The sequence below is a fragment of the Lissotriton helveticus genome, chromosome 4_1, assembly GCF_964261635.1.
Source record: "Lissotriton helveticus chromosome 4_1, aLisHel1.1, whole genome shotgun sequence".
NCBI lineage: Eukaryota > Metazoa > Chordata > Amphibia > Caudata > Salamandridae > Lissotriton > Lissotriton helveticus.
Window position 1 is genome coordinate 364,247,797 of NC_136063.1, and position 18,217 is coordinate 364,266,013.

The window sequence follows — 18,217 nt, forward strand, 5'->3', positions numbered from 1 at the left end:
CACCTAGGACTTGGAGGCTTGCCAGAATCACACCAAAAGTATTGCTTCCTTGAAAGCTGCTATCTGATGCGGGCCCAACAAAGGGCTAGGAAGTCAGAGCATGTTGGGTCCAACTGTACAACCAGTTTGGATTCTTTTTTTTTTAAACAAATTTTATTGGGTTTTATCACACATAACATACAGGTTCAATTCCGTTTTCCATGCTTCTCCAACATCCAAAAGGACCCCGTAATCACATCTTCAGGTATTAAAGCAGTATGACATTCAGATCATGTATGAGAGTCCTCCTACATGTACATCCTAGTGTGCTTTCACCCAACTAAAAAAAAACAAAAAAACACAAAAACACCTCACAGTCCCCACCAGTTTGGATTCATGAGACCTCAAAGAGATGTGACTACTACCTAGAGGCCCTTGAGCTTTCTTGCCAAATGCAATTGCAGAAGTGGCTTTATGTATGAACTGGGACAGGGCTTAGTACATGGAGCAGAAACAAGACCTATTCATCTACCATGGCCTCATCTTGTGTTCAGCATTGCAGTTTCACCTCCCAGTCTTACATCACCATCAGGTGCATGAGGAGCCACTTGTTGCACAACCTGGAGCCGTGACAAAGCTCAAATACCAAATACAAACCTTGTGATGGTCCGTGATTAACATCTGTTTCTTGCAATCACAGCATGGCTTAAATTCTGTCATTTTTGGTGGGGGCATTTTTATCAAGCACAATGTTTGTAGAATTTAAATGCCCAGAGAAGACCGGTGAAGTCGGGACCACAACTCTGAATCCAAATCAAATTGCATTGAAAGAAAGAAACCAACTTCAGTGCACAGGGGTGGGATGCGACTCCACTCCCGGAGCTGTAGGCAGCTATATCAGAGCAGCACAATGCCACTTACAAGCACACAGGAGCATTGCTAAATTATTCTACAGTTGTATCCTTGTGGCAGGGATATTCTACAGATGAGGAATCTACGGTTTAAAGTATGAATCAGAATGTGAAGCACATTAACTGTGGGAATGCCATACAAATTGAACTACATCAGTGTTCACAAAACCTTTGATGCTACCCTGTTCATATAGTTTATGCCTTTACTTAGTGTGTCAAGTGTATTTTCTGGTTTCGATATTGCTTGAATACTCATCAAATTATACTAATAATAACAACAAAAAATGACACCAGCAAGAACAACATTAATAATAATAATAATAATATAAATTGTAGGTAACTTAACCCGTTCAGCGCGGCGCGAATTTTCGCGCTGTGCTGAACGTTCTTAAAAACGGGTGTGGTCATGACGGAACGGTTCCGTCATGAGCACAGCTCAACCGGCGCTCATGACGGAACCGCTCCGTCATGAGCACCGAAGGGGTTAATACTCAATGGGTCCAATTCACATAGTGCATTTGGAAGTATGTAGGTTAGTACTCCCCTAGTTTTTCTTAACAGACTACAAAATGCAACTCACAAACCTATAAGTGGAGTTCTCTGTCTCTTGTATCTTTTCTGTGCTGAGATCTACACCCCGGTGGCAGGGATCTCTGCACACATAGGTTTACAATTGTACAATTTTATCGCAAATCTGAGAGTGAGGAGTGGCAAGAAAATGGTGAATAATACTTCAAGAAAGGTGGGATTAAGGGAAACCGAATGGGTGTGGGGGTTAAGGTAGGAATTTTCCAATGCTAAACACACCCCACAAAACACATTTCAATTTACAAAATACACTTCTAAGTTTACTAAAGCCCTAATAGTTTCAAAACCAGCTTATATTTACTCCAGCTCATCTTTGGAGTTAGTCAAGCAGCACATATGGCCAGCTACTTATACCACAACCCACACCCTTAGGAAATAATGTTGGCAGGAAATTAACAACTCATAGGAATGTCTAATCCATAAATTAAATTAATTTAAATGATATATATGTTAGGGATATAAAATTAAGTATAATTAGGAATAATGTTTGCATATTTTTTTATTTTATGAATATGTATAATTACAAAAAAGACTTAACTTTAAAAAAATATATATATATATTTATATATATAATATATATATATGCATATACCCAGCGTCCGTAAATTTCTGGCGCTAAAAACAAACTCGTCGATATAGCCTTATCTCCTGGGGTCACTATCCACTTACGAATGGTTTTTATTGTCCAGGTATCGTCTGGACCTTTTCCATTTGTTACTTGCCGTTCCGAAAAGGTGCTGCAGAGGACAGGCGTTAGCACCCTGTGGCTGCGACAGCGTGTCTCCACAGGGTTTGCTACACTTCATGTTACTCTGAAAATTTTACGAGGTACCCCGGAGATATTTTTGACTTCCCCTTTTAGAGATGCTGAATTTTAACCTGGTTCGCCCCGCGCTTTTGTATCTGCAACTGTGTAAAGCAGATTGTATCTTTTTCATCATGGGCTACCTGAAATCTACGGTGAGAAACACGGCTTGTCGGGAAACATAGCTATTTTATTGGTAGAAAGCACCTCTTGTTTTATTGTGTGGTATATATGTCTTTTTACCAATGGATCCATTTTCTCTTTTATCCCTGATATGAACTGTAATTTTTTAAACTTCATGTTTTAAATGATATTTGGATGCTGTGTAACCTTTATGGTTTTCTATATGTAAAACCGAATAAACTTGTTTTTTGATTTTTGATTTGATCCATGTAAACAATTTTACAAATATAATTTACATTTACATTTTAAATTATCCTTTATTAAATGTCCCTATATTTTCACAAGGGTAGATTGATACACAGTGGTGGATATCTGCAATAACAGATATGAAGCTACTAATAGTAACAGTCCACTCAAAAATTCAGTCTTGGAATTTTCAACTATATCATTTGAGGGAGTGGATTCATATAAGTCTATATCTATATACTTGTGGGACACCCCCGCGCCGCACGGCCGCCAGCTGCTGCGTGTGCCCCCCTAACTGTTCCTAGCTGCCTCGCTGCCTCGCTGCCGACTGACCCTGCTGCCGTCAGTTTGCCTTCCTTTGCCACGCGCTTGTGCTTGTTTTTATTTTTCAAATCCCTCCCCCGTGTTCAGCCTGTTTTTGTCAATCTCTTGTGCCTGTATTTTTCTCTTAGGCTTTTTCCTCCGTGTTTAGCTATTTTGTCAATCACTTGTGCCTGTACTTTTCTCTTAGGCTTTTTTCTCCGTGTTCAGCTGTTTTGTCCATCACTTGTGCCTGTTTTTAAGCGTTTTTCCCCGTATTAGCCTGTTTGACATTCCTCGCTCGCTTTCCCGCCTCCCTCGCCGCCCCCGCTTCCCGCCACTACCACCGACCCCGCCCCTTTTCCCTTCTGTTCCCTCCCCGCTCCCGCCTCCCAGCTGCTCCGCCCACCCGCGCACTTGGCCTTATATGGCGACCGTGCGACACAGGTGAGTGTGACCCACTTGTGGGACACCCCCGCGCCGCACGGCCGCCAGCTGCTGCGTGTGCCCCCCTAACTGTTCCTAGCTGCCTCGCTGCCTCGCTGCCGACTGACCCTGCTGCCGTCAGTTTGCCTTCCTTTGCCACGCGCTTGTGCTTGTTTTTATTTTTCAAATCCCTCCCCCGTGTTCAGCCTGTTTTTGTCAATCTCTTGTGCCTGTATTTTTCTCTTAGGCTTTTTCCTCCGTGTTTAGCTATTTTGTCAATCACTTGTGCCTGTACTTTTCTCTTAGGCTTTTTTCTCCGTGTTCAGCTGTTTTGTCCATCACTTGTGCCTGTTTTTAAGCGTTTTTCCCCGTATTAGCCTGTTTGACATTCCTCGCTCGCTTTCCCGCCTCCCTCGCCGCCCCCGCTTCCCGCCACTACCACCGACCCCGCCCCTTTTCCCTTCTGTTCCCTCCCCGCTCCCGCCTCCCAGCTGCTCCGCCCACCCGCGCACTTGGCCTTATATGGCGACCGTGCGACACAGGTGAGTGTGACCCACTTGTGGGACACCCCCGCGCCGCACGGCCGCCAGCTGCTGCGTGTGCCCCCCTAACTGTTCCTAGCTGCCTCGCTGCCTCGCTGCCGACTGACCCTGCTGCCGTCAGTTTGCCTTCCTTTGCCACGCGCTTGTGCTTGTTTTTATTTTTCAAATCCCTCCCCCCGTGTTCAGCCTGTTTTTGTCAATCTCTTGTGCCTGTATTTTTCTCTTAGGCTTTTTCCTCCGTGTTTAGCTATTTTGTCAATCACTTGTGCCTGTACTTTTCTCTTAGGCTTTTTTCTCCGTGTTCAGCTGTTTTGTCCATCACTTGTGCCTGTTTTTAAGCGTTTTTCCCCGTATTAGCCTGTTTGACATTCCTCGCTCGCTTTCCCGCCTCCCTCGCCGCCCCCGCTTCCCGCCACTACCACCGACCCCGCCCCTTTTCCCTTCTGTTCCCTCCCCGCTCCCGCCTCCCAGCTGCTCCGCCCACCCGCGCACTTGGCCTTATATGGCGACCGTGCGACACAGGTGAGTGTGACCCACTTGTGGGACACCCCCGCGCCGCACGGCCGCCAGCTGCTGCGTGTGCCCCCCTAACTGTTCCTAGCTGCCTCGCTGCCTCGCTGCCGACTGACCCTGCTGCCGTCAGTTTGCCTTCCTTTGCCACGCGCTTGTGCTTGTTTTTATTTTTCAAATCCCTCCCCCGTGTTCAGCCTGTTTTTGTCAATCTCTTGTGCCTGTATTTTTCTCTTAGGCTTTTTCCTCCGTGTTTAGCTATTTTGTCAATCACTTGTGCCTGTACTTTTCTCTTAGGCTTTTTTCTCCGTGTTCAGCTGTTTTGTCCATCACTTGTGCCTGTTTTTAAGCGTTTTTCCCCGTATTAGCCTGTTTGACATTCCTCGCTCGCTTTCCCGCCTCCCTCGCCGCCCCCGCTTCCCGCCACTACCACCGACCCCGCCCCTTTTCCCTTCTGTTCCCTCCCCGCTCCCGCCTCCCAGCTGCTCCGCCCACCCGCGCACTTCGCCTTATATGGCGACCGTGCGAACGCGCAGCGTTGACGCGCAGCGGGCGCGCCGATTGTGCGCCGAAGGCGCGCCAAAGGTAAGCCCGTCTGCGCCCGTCCGCGACCGGACCGCGACCAGCGCCAGGACCCCTGGCCCCCACCGACGGAAGCCGACCCGACGAACCTACAGCGCCGCCGACCTCATCGCACTCAACACCGGCCACATCCCAGGATGTCACCGAGCCGCCCCGAAGCACACCCACGGACCCTTCAGCTGCCTCGCCTGCAAGTTCACCTGCATCCGGACCTTCCCTGCACCCGCCAAGCCGAACTCCAGCAGCACCCACCTCAAGTGTATCCTGCTCAACACCCGCTCCGTCCACAGACACGCCGTAGAACTCTGGAACCTGCTCGACACCACCGCCCCCGACGTTGCCTTCATCACCGAGACCTGGATGAACGCCTCCTCAGCCCCGGACATCGCCATCGCCATCCCAGAGGGCTACAAGATCACCCGGAGAGACCGCGACAACCAGACCGGAGGAGGCATCGCCATCATCCACAGAGACACCATCCGCATCAGTACCAACACCGATGACACCCTCACCACCGCTGAACACCTGCACTTCCAGATCCACACCGACCCGAAGACCACCCTCAGAGGCACCCTGATCTACCGACCCCCGGGACCGCGCACACGATTCAGCGAGGACATCGCCGACTTCGTCAGCCCGCACGCTCTCCCCTCCGCCGACTACATCCTCCTGGGGGACCTCAACTTCCACCTGGAGAACAACAACGACCGCAACACCATCACCCTGCTCGACAACCTCGACAACCTCGGACTCAAGCAACTGGTGACCACCCCCACCCACCTCGCCGGACACACACTCGACGCCGTCTTCTCATCCAGCAAAGACGTCACCTTCAGCCACGCAACAGGACTCCACTGGACGGACCACAGCTGCGTCCACTTCACCTTCAGAAGAACGACGATCCACCACCTCCAGCAACAGGTTGCTCGCAGAAGCTGGAACAAGATCACAGCCGACCAGCTCACCGCCTCCCTGAGCCAGCACCCTCCCGCCAACTCAGCGAACCCCAGCCAGGCCGCCGACAACTTCACGAAGTGGATCAGCAACTGCGCGGACGAACTCGCCCCTCTGAGGACCCCGCCCAGCAGATCCTGCAGCAGAAAAACACCATGGTTCACCGACGAACTCAAGTGCTCCAAGAAGAACTGTCGAGCCCTCGAGAAAGCCTGGAGAAGGGAACCAACGACGGACAACATGACCACCCTCAAGCTCGCCACCCGGAAACACCACCAACTGATCCGCGCCACCAAGAAAAATGAATACAAGGACCGGCTGGACAACAACGCACACAACTGCAAGGAACTCTTCAACATCGTGAAAGAGCTCTCCAACCCCAGCGCCGGAAACAACGACATCACCCCGTCGCAAGACCTCTGCAACTCCCTCGCGTCCTACTTCCACAACAAGATCACGGACATACACAACAGCTTCAGCAACCAACCAACGCAAGCCACAACCGCAACGACGCCACCCACCACCACCCTCCGCACCTGGACCCCGATCAGCACCGAAGACACCATCCGCACCATGAACTCCATCCATTCCGGATCTCCGACTGACCCCTGCCCTCACCACGTCTTCAGCAAAGCCGACGCTGTCCTCGCACCCCACCTGCGGGACATCATCAACACCTCCTTCGACTCCGCCACCTTCCCTGAGAGCTGGAAGCACGCCGAACTCAGCGCTCTCCTCAAGAAACCCACAGCAGACCCCACCGACCTCAAGAACTACCGTCCCATCTCGCTCCTCCCGTTCCCGGCCAAAGTCATCGAGAAGACCGTCAACAAACAGCTAGCCGCCTTCCTCGAGACGAATGGATCCCTCGACCCATCACAGTCCGGCTTCCGGGCGAACCACAGCACCGAGACCGCCCTCATCGCCGCCACCGACGACCTTCGAACTCTGATGGACAACGGAGAAACAGCGGCCCTCATCCTCCTGGACCTCTCCGCGGCTTTCGACACTGTCTGCCACCGCACCCTAGTACAGCGCCTCAGCAACATCGGAATCCAGGAGAAGGCACTGGACTGGATCACCTCCTTCCTCGACGGAAGAACACAAAGAGTCCGCCTACCACCGTACAAGTCAGAGGCCACCAAAGTCATCTGCGGCGTACCCCAAGGATCCTCGCTGAGCCCAACCCTCTTCAACATCTACATGAGCCCCCTCGCGGCCATCGCACGCCAACACAACCTGAACATCATCTCCTACGCCGACGACACCCAGCTGATCCTCTCCCTGACCAACGACCCCGCCACCGCCAGAGCCAACCTGCACGAAGGGATGAGAGACGTAGCCGAATGGATGACGACCAGCCGCCTGAAACTAAACTCAGACAAGACGGAGGTCCTCATCCTGGGCTCCACGCCCTCCGCCTGGGACGACTCCTGGTGGCCCCCCGCCCTGGGCACCGCACCCAAACCGACAGACCACGCACGCAACCTGGGCTTCATCCTGGACTCCTCCCTCTCCATGACCAGACAAGTCAACGCCGTCTCCTCGTCATGCTTCAACATCCTGCGCATGCTACGTAAGATCTTCCGGTGGATCCCCACCGAGACGAGGAAGACGGTCACCCAAGCCCTCGTCACCAGCCGACTGGACTACGGCAACGCCCTCTACGCCGGAACCACTGCCAAACTCCAGAAGAGACTCCAGCGGATCCAGAACGCCTCGGCGAGACTCATCCTCGACATCCCCCGACGCAGCCACATCTCCGGACACCTGAGAGACCTGCACTGGCTCCCGGTCAACAAGAGAATCACCTTCCGGCTCCTCACCCACGCGCACAAAGCCCTACACGACCAAGGCCCGAGCTACCTCAACAACCGGATCAACTTCTACACTCCCAAGCGCCTCCTCAGATCAACCAACCACGCCCTCGCCGCCGTCCCCCGCATCCGAAGAGCGACAACAGGAGGAAGATCCTTCTCCTACCTGGCCGCCAAGACCTGGAACTCACTTCCGACCAATCTGCGCCTGACCCAAGACCACCTCTCCTTCAGGAAGAAGCTCAAGACCTGGCTGTTCGAGCAGTAGCAGCACCCCCCCCCCCTCCTCCCAGCGCCTTGAGACCCTACGGGTGAGTAGTGCGCTCTACAAATGACCTGATTGATTGATTGATTGATTGATATGTAAATCTTCCCTTCTAGTGTAGTCATTCATTGTTTTGGCAAAGAAGCTGGCTGACACACCAATGATTTAAATAAGGCCAAGATTCTTGCAGTGGGTGCCCCTAATGCACTTTGAAGTAAAGAAACAATTAATAGGAATGTATTGTGAGACAAATTACAAATATGTTCACAGGCCAAAGATGTTTGTTTTGAAGATTTAAAGGTTTCTCTCATAGATACTTGTTTACCTATATTCCGGTTTCCTTTGGAGTAGTTGTATTTAGTCATTCTACATTACTATCCTTGATCGTATTTTCAAAGATGTACTGGCCAATAGTAGACTGCAACATAAAACTGGTATTTGCTAAAACAGTTGCTGCTTCATCTTCAACAGTACTCTTTGTTTTATGAGATCTATGAGCCAAAATACCTGAATCCTGCCCCTGTTATGGTAAGGTGGGTGCCACCTCCTGTGCCTCCTCGTCTTGGCATCACATCACTAATTGTTGGAGTCAAAGAAGCTTGGTAGGTATATGGACTTGGATATGTGATGGAGTCTCCTCCATTGACGACAAAGACACTGCAGTTCTCTGAATCACCAGTTCCTGTAAAAATATGTGCAAAAGAGATCTGAAGTTGGTATTCAAATACTCCATGAACTGGCCAATCATCCAATGAATTTGATAGTAAAATTGTTGCTTTTAACAAAAGAGGTGATAACAGCGTAATCAAATATTACACACACACAAATGTTGAGTCTTTCTAAATCCAACAATGCCCGTACATGGTCGTCATCAAACCAACATCCATCCCAATGCCCCACTTTTGTGAAATGGTTTAGAAGTTTGTCAAAGCAGTGTCAGGAAGAATAGCAAACTTCTAATAAAAGACAAGATGACCCAAAAATTAATTCTTGCATTATGATTGTCGTGATCACTTGGGGAGGAGGGGTGTCAGCAGATACACATTTTCCTTAAGCGAATGGCTATTTACTCAACCACTGGCCTAAAAGTAGATATGTCCGCAATTTAACCAGCAGCTGGAAAAATAGTACATATTCCATGTTGTTTAGCTGGCTGCAGGCTGAGTACTAGAGATGATATTCAACTTGACCAGCGCCCAGATAAATAGTGAGACAGAGTTCTTTATTTAGATAATAATGAAACAAAAGGGACTGTCTTGGTGGTGGCCATCTTATATTTGGGATGCCACATGTGTGGAGCATTTGAAACTAAGTTCATAGGAAAATGTACTACAATTTGAATAAAGACAAGTGTATGAATTAAGCTAGGCAGTTTACAGAAGACAATCAGTAAAATTAATTTTGAATAAAAACATTTATGTTATTTTAATATTGAAATAAGAAATGTTGGAATCAAACTTCTGTTTCAGAAACTTCAGAATATGGCACTCAGATATGTTTTGCTGAAGTCTAGTAGTATGTGGCTGTCTGCAAAGAATAATGAATATGGTTTTCAAACATGTTGCATAAATGTTGTATTCACTCATGAGAATACATTGTGTTTTTTTATGTTAATGGCCATCCTTTTGATTGTTTTTGATGGCTTGGGTCTTTTTGGGCTACTAATGGAAGGCTGTGTGCTAGCTTTATGCTTCTTTTTAAGGAGGATTGTGCTTGCTTAATATTTCAGACCTGGCAACATAGCAGCAGAAGACAACCAGCAGCAAACACAGAATGCAGAATGGTATCTGGGCCCCAGAGAGAGGAACACGTACAGTAGTCAATTGGTGCTTGGGTGTACAGTGCTTTGGGACACTTGCAGGAGGTAAATTGAGTGAGACGCAGTAATGGGGTTTCTGTGAAATGGGAAAGTGAAAGAAGGAGACAGGTAAGTAATGCATCAGGATAATTCATAAGAGGGGTTCACACAGATGCCTGTGAATAAATCCACTTTTACATCATATTCTCTCAGCAGAGTGGGTTTCAGGAACAGATGCTTATTGGTTCCCTGTCATGAGTGGCCCCTTCAGCTACACTGACATTTTAGTCACCTGGACAATGTATCTTGTGAATGGTATTTTTTCATTTTTAACATGCTAAGCAGTGTTTAAAGTAGGCAAGGTACTGTATCTACTGAACCATTATGTTAGTCCTTGACGGCAGTGTCTAAGCAAAATAAATAAAAAACAAAATAATAAAAATCTGGGAGACAGGTATGGAGGCTCTACCTGACTAAAGTCATCATGGAGGGGGACTGGGAAAGGAAAGAGTAGGACAATTAGGATGAAGATGATGACAAGTAGAATAAGGGCCAGGAGGTGGCCCACCAGGAGGGCTAGCATGGCCAGAGCCACAAGGAAGAGACCAAGAGGAACTAGGCTCAGAGAACCCTTTTCTTACAAGGACCAGGGTTTCCAGTGCCAAAGGCGACCAGGAACACATAGAATATGAGGAACAGTACAAGATAAAACAGGGCTGGGGTGCCAGGGCCATACTGAAAAGATCAGGAGGGCCATGAGGATGTGGAGCAGAGGGCTCTGGACCCAGTGTATAAGAGCCTGAAGGAGCAGAAGGAGCAGGGGTAGGAGGAACAGAAGATTATGAACCATAATGATGAGGAGGGCTAGGAGGGCCTGAGAACACCTACCAGGGACAGACAGGCAAGGACAGCCAGGAGTAGCAGGCCCAGGTGGACAGAGCAAAGAGAATCAGCAGCAGTAGATGAATGAAAAGAAGAACTATAGACAGGTGGGACAAGATTGCAGAGATCAGCTCAAGGAGGAACAAGGGACTAGAAGTGAGTAGACAAGGACTGGGAAGACCACAACCAGAAAGAACCAGGCCTAGCAAGACCCCGCAACCCTATATGAGAATGATGAGGTGGGTTTTAAAGGAACAGAGACCGTGACTATGATGGTCAGGTTCAGGGGGATCCTGAACTTCGGCGACCAGGACTACAAGAACCTGGGTGACCCACAACATGGGAACTAGGAGGAGCAGGTGCCAGAGGGATGAGGGAAACTAGACTCAGGAGGACAATAATAGAGGGGACCAGGGTCAGATAGGCAAGAGCAGTGTGGAATAGGAAAACCAGGAGACTGGGAGGGCTAGAATGACTACGACAGGACAGGGTGACTGGGGAACTAGGATGATTGGGGAAACTAAGGCCAGTGGGACCAGCCCCAGAATATCCAATACATGAGGAGCAGACAAAGGAGAACCAGAACTAAGATCAGGACTATATGGAAAAACAGAGCTAGGAGCAGAAGATCTAGATAAGCCAGGGGAGAAGGATCAGGAGATGGATGAGAGTTAGGGGGAGGGGCAGGAGTTTGTGAAACAGGAGATTCAGAATTCAAAGGGCTGGGTGCAGGAGTACATTGGAAAGACAACTAGATAGGCCAGGAAATTCTAAAACTAGCATGAACAGGAGGTCAAGAAAAGTAAGAACTGGGAAAGGCTAGGATGATCTGTGTTTGGCGAGTACAAGTTATTGCAGAACCAGGAGGCCAAGGAGCAGGAGGACTAGGGCCAGGAGAATTAGGACTAGATTGATGAGGACTACGAAGATCAGGACCTGGAAGGTATTGGCCAGTAGTATCAAGAGATCAGGATGATAGAACAGGGACTGGAAAGACCAGGAGGGCAAATACCAAGGGCACCCAGAAGACCTGAGGAAATAAGACCAGGCAAACGAAAAGGATCATGGAAAGGAGGACAGGAAACAGAGTTAAAAGCGCCAAAAAGATCAGGACCTAGGGGACCAAGGCTAGAATTTCTTAATGAGGAGGAGTACTCATTACATGCAGCAGGATCAGGGTGTGGAGAATTTGATGTAAGAAGGCTAACCGGAATCTGAACGACTAAGGGGACTGGACAGTGTTGGCCATGAGGAAAGGATCAAAATTACCAGGCTCAGGAGAACCTGACAAGAAAACTTGGATCAAGAGGGCCAGGTTCAATGGTTGTAGTGCCAACACAACTGAGAGGACAAGTAATAGATCCAGAAGCTATAGTACAACCCAAACTGGGAGGACAAAGACTAACAGGACCAGAATAAGAGAGGCAGATGGGCCAGGACCTGCGGTACCAGTTCTAGGAGGTTCAGAGTGAGGAGAACAACGTGACCAGGGCCAAAAGGACTGGAAAGGAACAGAACCAAACGGGCCAAGACCAGGGGAACCACGAAGAGCAAGGATGGCAGATGGATTGATTAATCATTACATTTCTTTTAGAATCCACTGATGACTTCATTTATCATACCAAGGGTACTCAGGAATAAAAGGAACCCTTGGGTTTACCCTCACATCATTTTATTACTGGATCATTGCTTATGTCTAGATTAATAAAATTCTATAAGACATCCCACTTTGGTTGAGTCCAATAGAGTGGTATTCACCTACCCTACTTTGGTGATATGAGTGTTCCTATGATAAAGCATTCAAAAGTAAAATTTTGGTGAGGACTCTTCTCCAATATCTTTAGGATAGCTCCATGTGATAGCAAATATCCGATAGGGCAAAATGTGGGACGGGAAAACAAACTGTAAGGCTCAGGACCAAGAGGATTAGTGTGCACATAATCCAGAGAACGACAAGGACTATGAAAAACAAAAATAGAATGACCAGGAGTGCCAGAGCGGTGAGACCAGGGACACAGGCAACCACAGCCAGAAGGAAACGTTCTAAGAGGACAAGGAAACAAAGGACTAGAGGAACCAGGAAGATCAGGGCAAAAGGGATCAGGGTGATGAGGAAAAGGAGGCTCAGGACCAGGGACATCAGGACCAGGATGTCCACACCCTGAAGGTCAAGGCCACAGGGCTAGGAACAAGAAGGTCAGGAAGACGAGGAACAGGATGGCCAGGGACAACTAAAGGAAGGAGGACCATGATTAGTTGGGGCAGGAGCACAACGACTAGGAGGAGCAGGATCAGGACCAAATCCTGTAAGACTAGCAGGATTATGGTCAATGGGACCAGGGGACCAGAATAAGCAAGGAAAATGAGAGTATACTAGGAAAAACAGAGCCAGGAGGACCACAAACTTAGTAAGGAGGATTCAAAGAATTAGCCCTAGGAGGGACAGGCCTAGGAGTGTAGAAATAGGACCTCAGCCTGGAGTCCCACCTAAAGCAGAAAGACCAGGACCTGGGGGTAGCAGGACCATGGTGAGGAAGATCAGAAAGACCATGACCAGAGAGAGCCAGGAAGACTAAGGTGACGTGACTTGAATGTCCAGGGGGAACAGGACCACATTGATGAGGCTCAGAAGGACCCTGGCAAATAACACCAGGAGCAAGAGGGACCAGACAATTGGGTTCAGAGCCAGATAGATTATGAGGTCAAGACACCTGGACAGAAGAACCAGGATGATCCAAACCAGGAAGACAAGGGTACAAGGGCAAGGCCAAAGAGGGCCAGAACACCAGAGTCCAGATGGACGGAGAATACCAGCAGGACCAGGATCTGATATACTAGGAATCAGATGAGCAGGGTGAGAAGGATCAGCATGACCAGGTGAAAGGGATAAGGGCCAATAAGATCAGGAAGGAAAAGGATGAGTTAGAAAAGGGGCGTGGAAAGGACCAGGATGGCCAGGTGGTCCATAACCAAAAGGACTAGGCATACAAGTGCCCAAAGAAGAAGGACTAGAACTGAAAGCAGCAAGTATAGTGGGCAGGGCACAAAAACAAGAAAATAATACTGACTGTGAGAATGCAGAAGATGAAGACCAATGCTAGGCTGTTGCATGGCTTTATACTTTCTCAGTAAAAACTGTGTGTTTGTTGGCAGCATAAACATCAGGATTGTGCCAGACTGAATTCAAGCCCACCCTCAGGATATGTTGGCCTATATCCTGCTAGCTCACAGTGCACCATCTGTACCCCTAAACCTGACATGGTAACAAATGGATTGCACAACCCCAGAACGTGACAACCCTGGCTCCCGAAGTAATCCAGGTAACAGATCTAGAATCCTTTTGTTTGGTTACTTATGTATATCAAAAGAAAGGCACAAGAAATACACAACTTGCAGTTTCAATATTTATTGAAGCATTGTGATTCTTGAGTAAAATACATGTGCTGCAATGATTATTGGAAGGGAATAGAATAGTGTAATTAGTTTTACGAGAACAGTGAAAAATATAACCAATTCCACCATTGTGCTATAACAGTCGTATATACATATATATGTGCAGGCATATAAGTGCTTTCATATAATGTCCTCCTACCTTGCACCTCCCCTAACCTAGTTTTGCCTAAGGTGTGTGATGTCCCAAAGTACCTACCAGGTTACCTAACTCCCCGCTACCTGTGGGTAAGTGTCACCAGGCTGCCCATCATGTTGTAGAACTGAACATTCCTCGTGGAGGAAAGCAGGAATGTGGTAAACTAGTAGCAGTGCCTAGGTTTTATTGCACATTTTGGGTGAGTCTGAAGCTTTGTGCTGAGAGCAACATAAGCATGGAATTCACTCCCATTAGACATCAAGACCATGCCTACCCTACTGACTTTGAGGAAGGCTCTGAAAAGCTGGTACGTTACAGTAGAATAGTTGATTACGCCTTTAAGCATGCATTCTCCCCTCCGTAAACTGAGCCAGCACCAAGAAACCGCTTTGTTATTCGGGCGCTTTCCAAAAATAATAACATAACAGCTGGAATTCTGGCATGCGTTGACCTCACATTGTCAGCTGAGTGCTCCTCTGATCTAAACTAGAAAATGGTTCTTTATATTTAATAAACAGCACCCATACTGCATGTCAGAGTCTCAGTTAGGTCACAATTGTGTATCCTAGTATGATAGCTCTGTTGCCCACTGGGCTAAAATAACAACCACATTTGCTCAGTGAACTTTATCCTGTGTACTGAATGTTCAAGGTGTTGTGAAAGTGTGCCTACAAAGTGGAAATGTATGCAAATGCAGTTTCAGGGAATGTTATCCTACATTGACACGCACACACGCAAATGTATGTCAAATTTCACTGTGTTTAAGAGAGAAGTCAATTTAAGAAACATGAGCATATAACATGGCGTCATTCCTAACCGGGCTTAACCAGACCATGAGACAAGGCATGACAGAGAGTGAGCAAGACTATGGGAACAGGATCTGGAGGATCCCAAAAAGATGGCCAGGCAACCAGAGCCAGCAGGGCAAGAGCTAAGAGGCAAGGAGGACCAGTGGGACCACAACCAAAAGGAAAAAGAATGAGCAGGTCACAGAGGACAAGTAGCTTGGGCCCTGGCATACCAGAACAAGGAGGACCAGGACGTTGAGGAAACGTAGGACCTGTACATAGAGGGCCAGAATGACAGGAGCCAGGATGATCAAGACAGGTTTGTAAGAACAGGATGACTTAATCAGGATTAAGTGGACAAGTTAATGCACAAACAGAATTACAAGGAGCAGGAGGACCAGGGCCAAAAGTATTGCAGCAAGTTGGAATAGGACCATAAGAACTAGACAGTGCAGTATCAGGAACAGGTGGATCAGGGCCATTAAGACCAGGGACCAGATGGTACAGAATTAGGTATACTAGATGAATCAGAATAACCAGTAATAGGGCTAGGAGGATCAGAGGGGTCACAAACAAGGGGACATGTCTTGAAGTTCCAAGTTGAGGTGGAGGACCAGGAATTGAGGTGTAGGACCATGTTGCCAAGGACCAGGGTACCATGGCAACCAGATCAGGTGGACAATGAAGACGAGCCGTGATAAAGAGAATCAGGATGACCCACACCAGGAAGACTGGGAGTGCCAGATCTAGAAGAACAAGAACAACAGGGTTAGGTGGATGGAGAAGGACCTGGAAGACCAACTAGCAGGATCAGGCTGAGCATCAGTATTCCCAGTATCATGAGACCCAGAAAGGACTAACAGAAGGAAGAGGCAGGAGCAGGCCCAGGAAGAAAAGGATCAGGAAGATCTAGGAGTACCATATTCAGGGTACCATGACCAGGGTGGACATAACTAGTTGAACCAGGACCAAGATGAGGATCAAGAGGACCAAAACAACAACATTTGGATTTTGAACAGATCCAGGAGGAGGACTAACACCAGAAGGCATAGATGGGTCTTCAGGAGAATGAAGAAGACCAGGAGTAGGAGGACATGTATGTGATTCTATATCCAATGTATTATGATATCATGTTTGCTAACAGTTCCTATGTGTGCTTCTTATGGAGTCCAACTCCAGAACACCTACCTTTTTAGCCCATGTAGAGGCAGGTAAGTATTTGCTCAAAAAACATAGCATGCAAAGTAAATCAAAAGCCATGACTGTTATAATCTGACCTCTGAGTGTTGGCAGGCACTGTGATGCTAGCATAGCAGTATGGGGGTGAATATGAGGGCAGAAATTTGATAGAGGGGTCTAAAGGAGTGTGGTCCGTGAAGTATAGCAGAGAGGGTTTGAGAAACTAAGATGGCGGAAGTCAGCAAAAATGGTCAATGTCTACCAATGGGGGAGTGGTCAAAGGGCTATGGAATTCAGAAAAGGAGAACTCAGGATTAAAAAAGGACTCAGATGAACAGAAGAGGGTAAGAGGGGATGAGGGAGGCTCCGGGTATAGCGTTGCAGATGGCCCAAAGAGAGATTCTGAGTAACAAAGGACTCTGATTGCCATATGTGATAGTACTGGGAACCAAAGCCAGTGATGACAGGTCTGTGAAATTCTAATGGTCAGATTAAACATGGTGGAGATACATATATGGCACAGGTTTGGACGGCCAGTAAAGAGATGCTGAGTGTCAAGACCAATAGGGTAGTCTGTGTGACTCCCCGACCTTTGATTTGGCACTAAATGTGCATGTATATATGGTGGATATCTAGCAAGTGATTAGTAGTAAGTCCCTGGGTGTGATGAACGCCTAAGTGCATGAGAGGGCATTTTACATGATGTGATGAAGAGTAGGTACATTTTTCCTACATAATGGAAGTGTATTGACTACTCCCCTGTGGCTGAAACATAACCCTGGCATGGAATTGAGAGACGGTTGAGGAAAAGGCTTCCCAAAGAAAATATGATAGGTTGTTATTAGCAGAAGGCTGCTGGTTAGTTGTTCCTGAGTGATGTCGTAGGGCAAATGTTAGGAGTGAGGTGTGGGTCAGAGGTTTCTCTTGTTGAAGGCAACAAAGGGGCACTTTTTTATTGATTTATTTATTTATATATTATGCTTATACATAACAACCTAGATGCACAGTGTTACATCATAACAACAGTAAGTTGAGCACATGGTTATCAGTCGATTACATGAAAACATAACACAGATCAGCTGTAAATTGGCACGTCACTGTGGTTAAGTACCCATTTACTGTACTGATACTAGTGACACAGTCCCTTCTGTCTACGCAAGAGCGCTGCATTAGAAACGTAGGGTCAGGGTTCACTTGTCGCCTCGGTCTGTGCTGCTGAATAGGGGTGACGCAAATGAAACTAATTAGCAAGAGTATGGGTAGTACATTCCTGAATGGTGTTACCAGTCTCATTCATGTTAGTCTCTCTAGTGGACAGATATGTTGTGTAAAGCCCCCAGTTCTTGGGTTGACTCCGGGGGGGAGGGAGAAGGTCACTGAAGTTTTCAGTCTGCGTACTGCAATATAGCATGTCATGCGACCACTGCGCCATAGCGGGTGTGGGATCGTGTAACCAGCTAATCGCCACCCTGCGCTTCGCAAGGAGAAGTTCCATGTCAACCATCCTCTGCACTCCTCTGGGGATTCATTTGGAATATCCCAGAAGGGCTAATGCAGGGTCTAGGAGTAGTTTTAATTCAGTTATTTTCCCCAGTTCGCTGAAAACAGATTCCCAAAATATTTGTATCCCCGGGCAGGACCAGGCCAAATGTAAGAAGTCTGCGGTCTGTTTGTTGCATTTCTAACAAGCTGGATTATCCCTCAACCCATATCTGTGTAGCCTCTCTGGCATATAGTATACTCTGTTTAAATATTTAAAAAGGATCAGCCTGGGCCTACCGTTTAGGGAAATGCGCCATGTACTAGTACAACAATAAGTCCACATGGGGTCATCTATAGTCTGCTGCAAGTCCTTCTGCCAGTCCAGCCTGGTTTTGGAGTATTGGTTTGCCCTATGGGACATTGACAACTTGTAAATGTTAGAAATGATCTT

At 47.7% G+C, this 18,217-nt stretch overlaps 1 protein-coding gene across 1 annotated transcript in view; it reads right to left on the minus strand.

Annotated features, from left to right (window-relative positions):
- The window catches only part of LOC144828000 (fibrocystin-L-like), a 1,506,874-nt gene that overhangs the window by 603,273 nt on the left and 885,384 nt on the right, over window positions 1-18,217 (minus strand). The window contains exon 43 of the mRNA XM_078686147.1: window positions 8,556-8,730. Coding sequence (XP_078542273.1) covers window positions 8,556-8,730 — 175 coding nt within the window. The remainder of the gene's footprint in view (window positions 1-8,555; window positions 8,731-18,217) is intronic.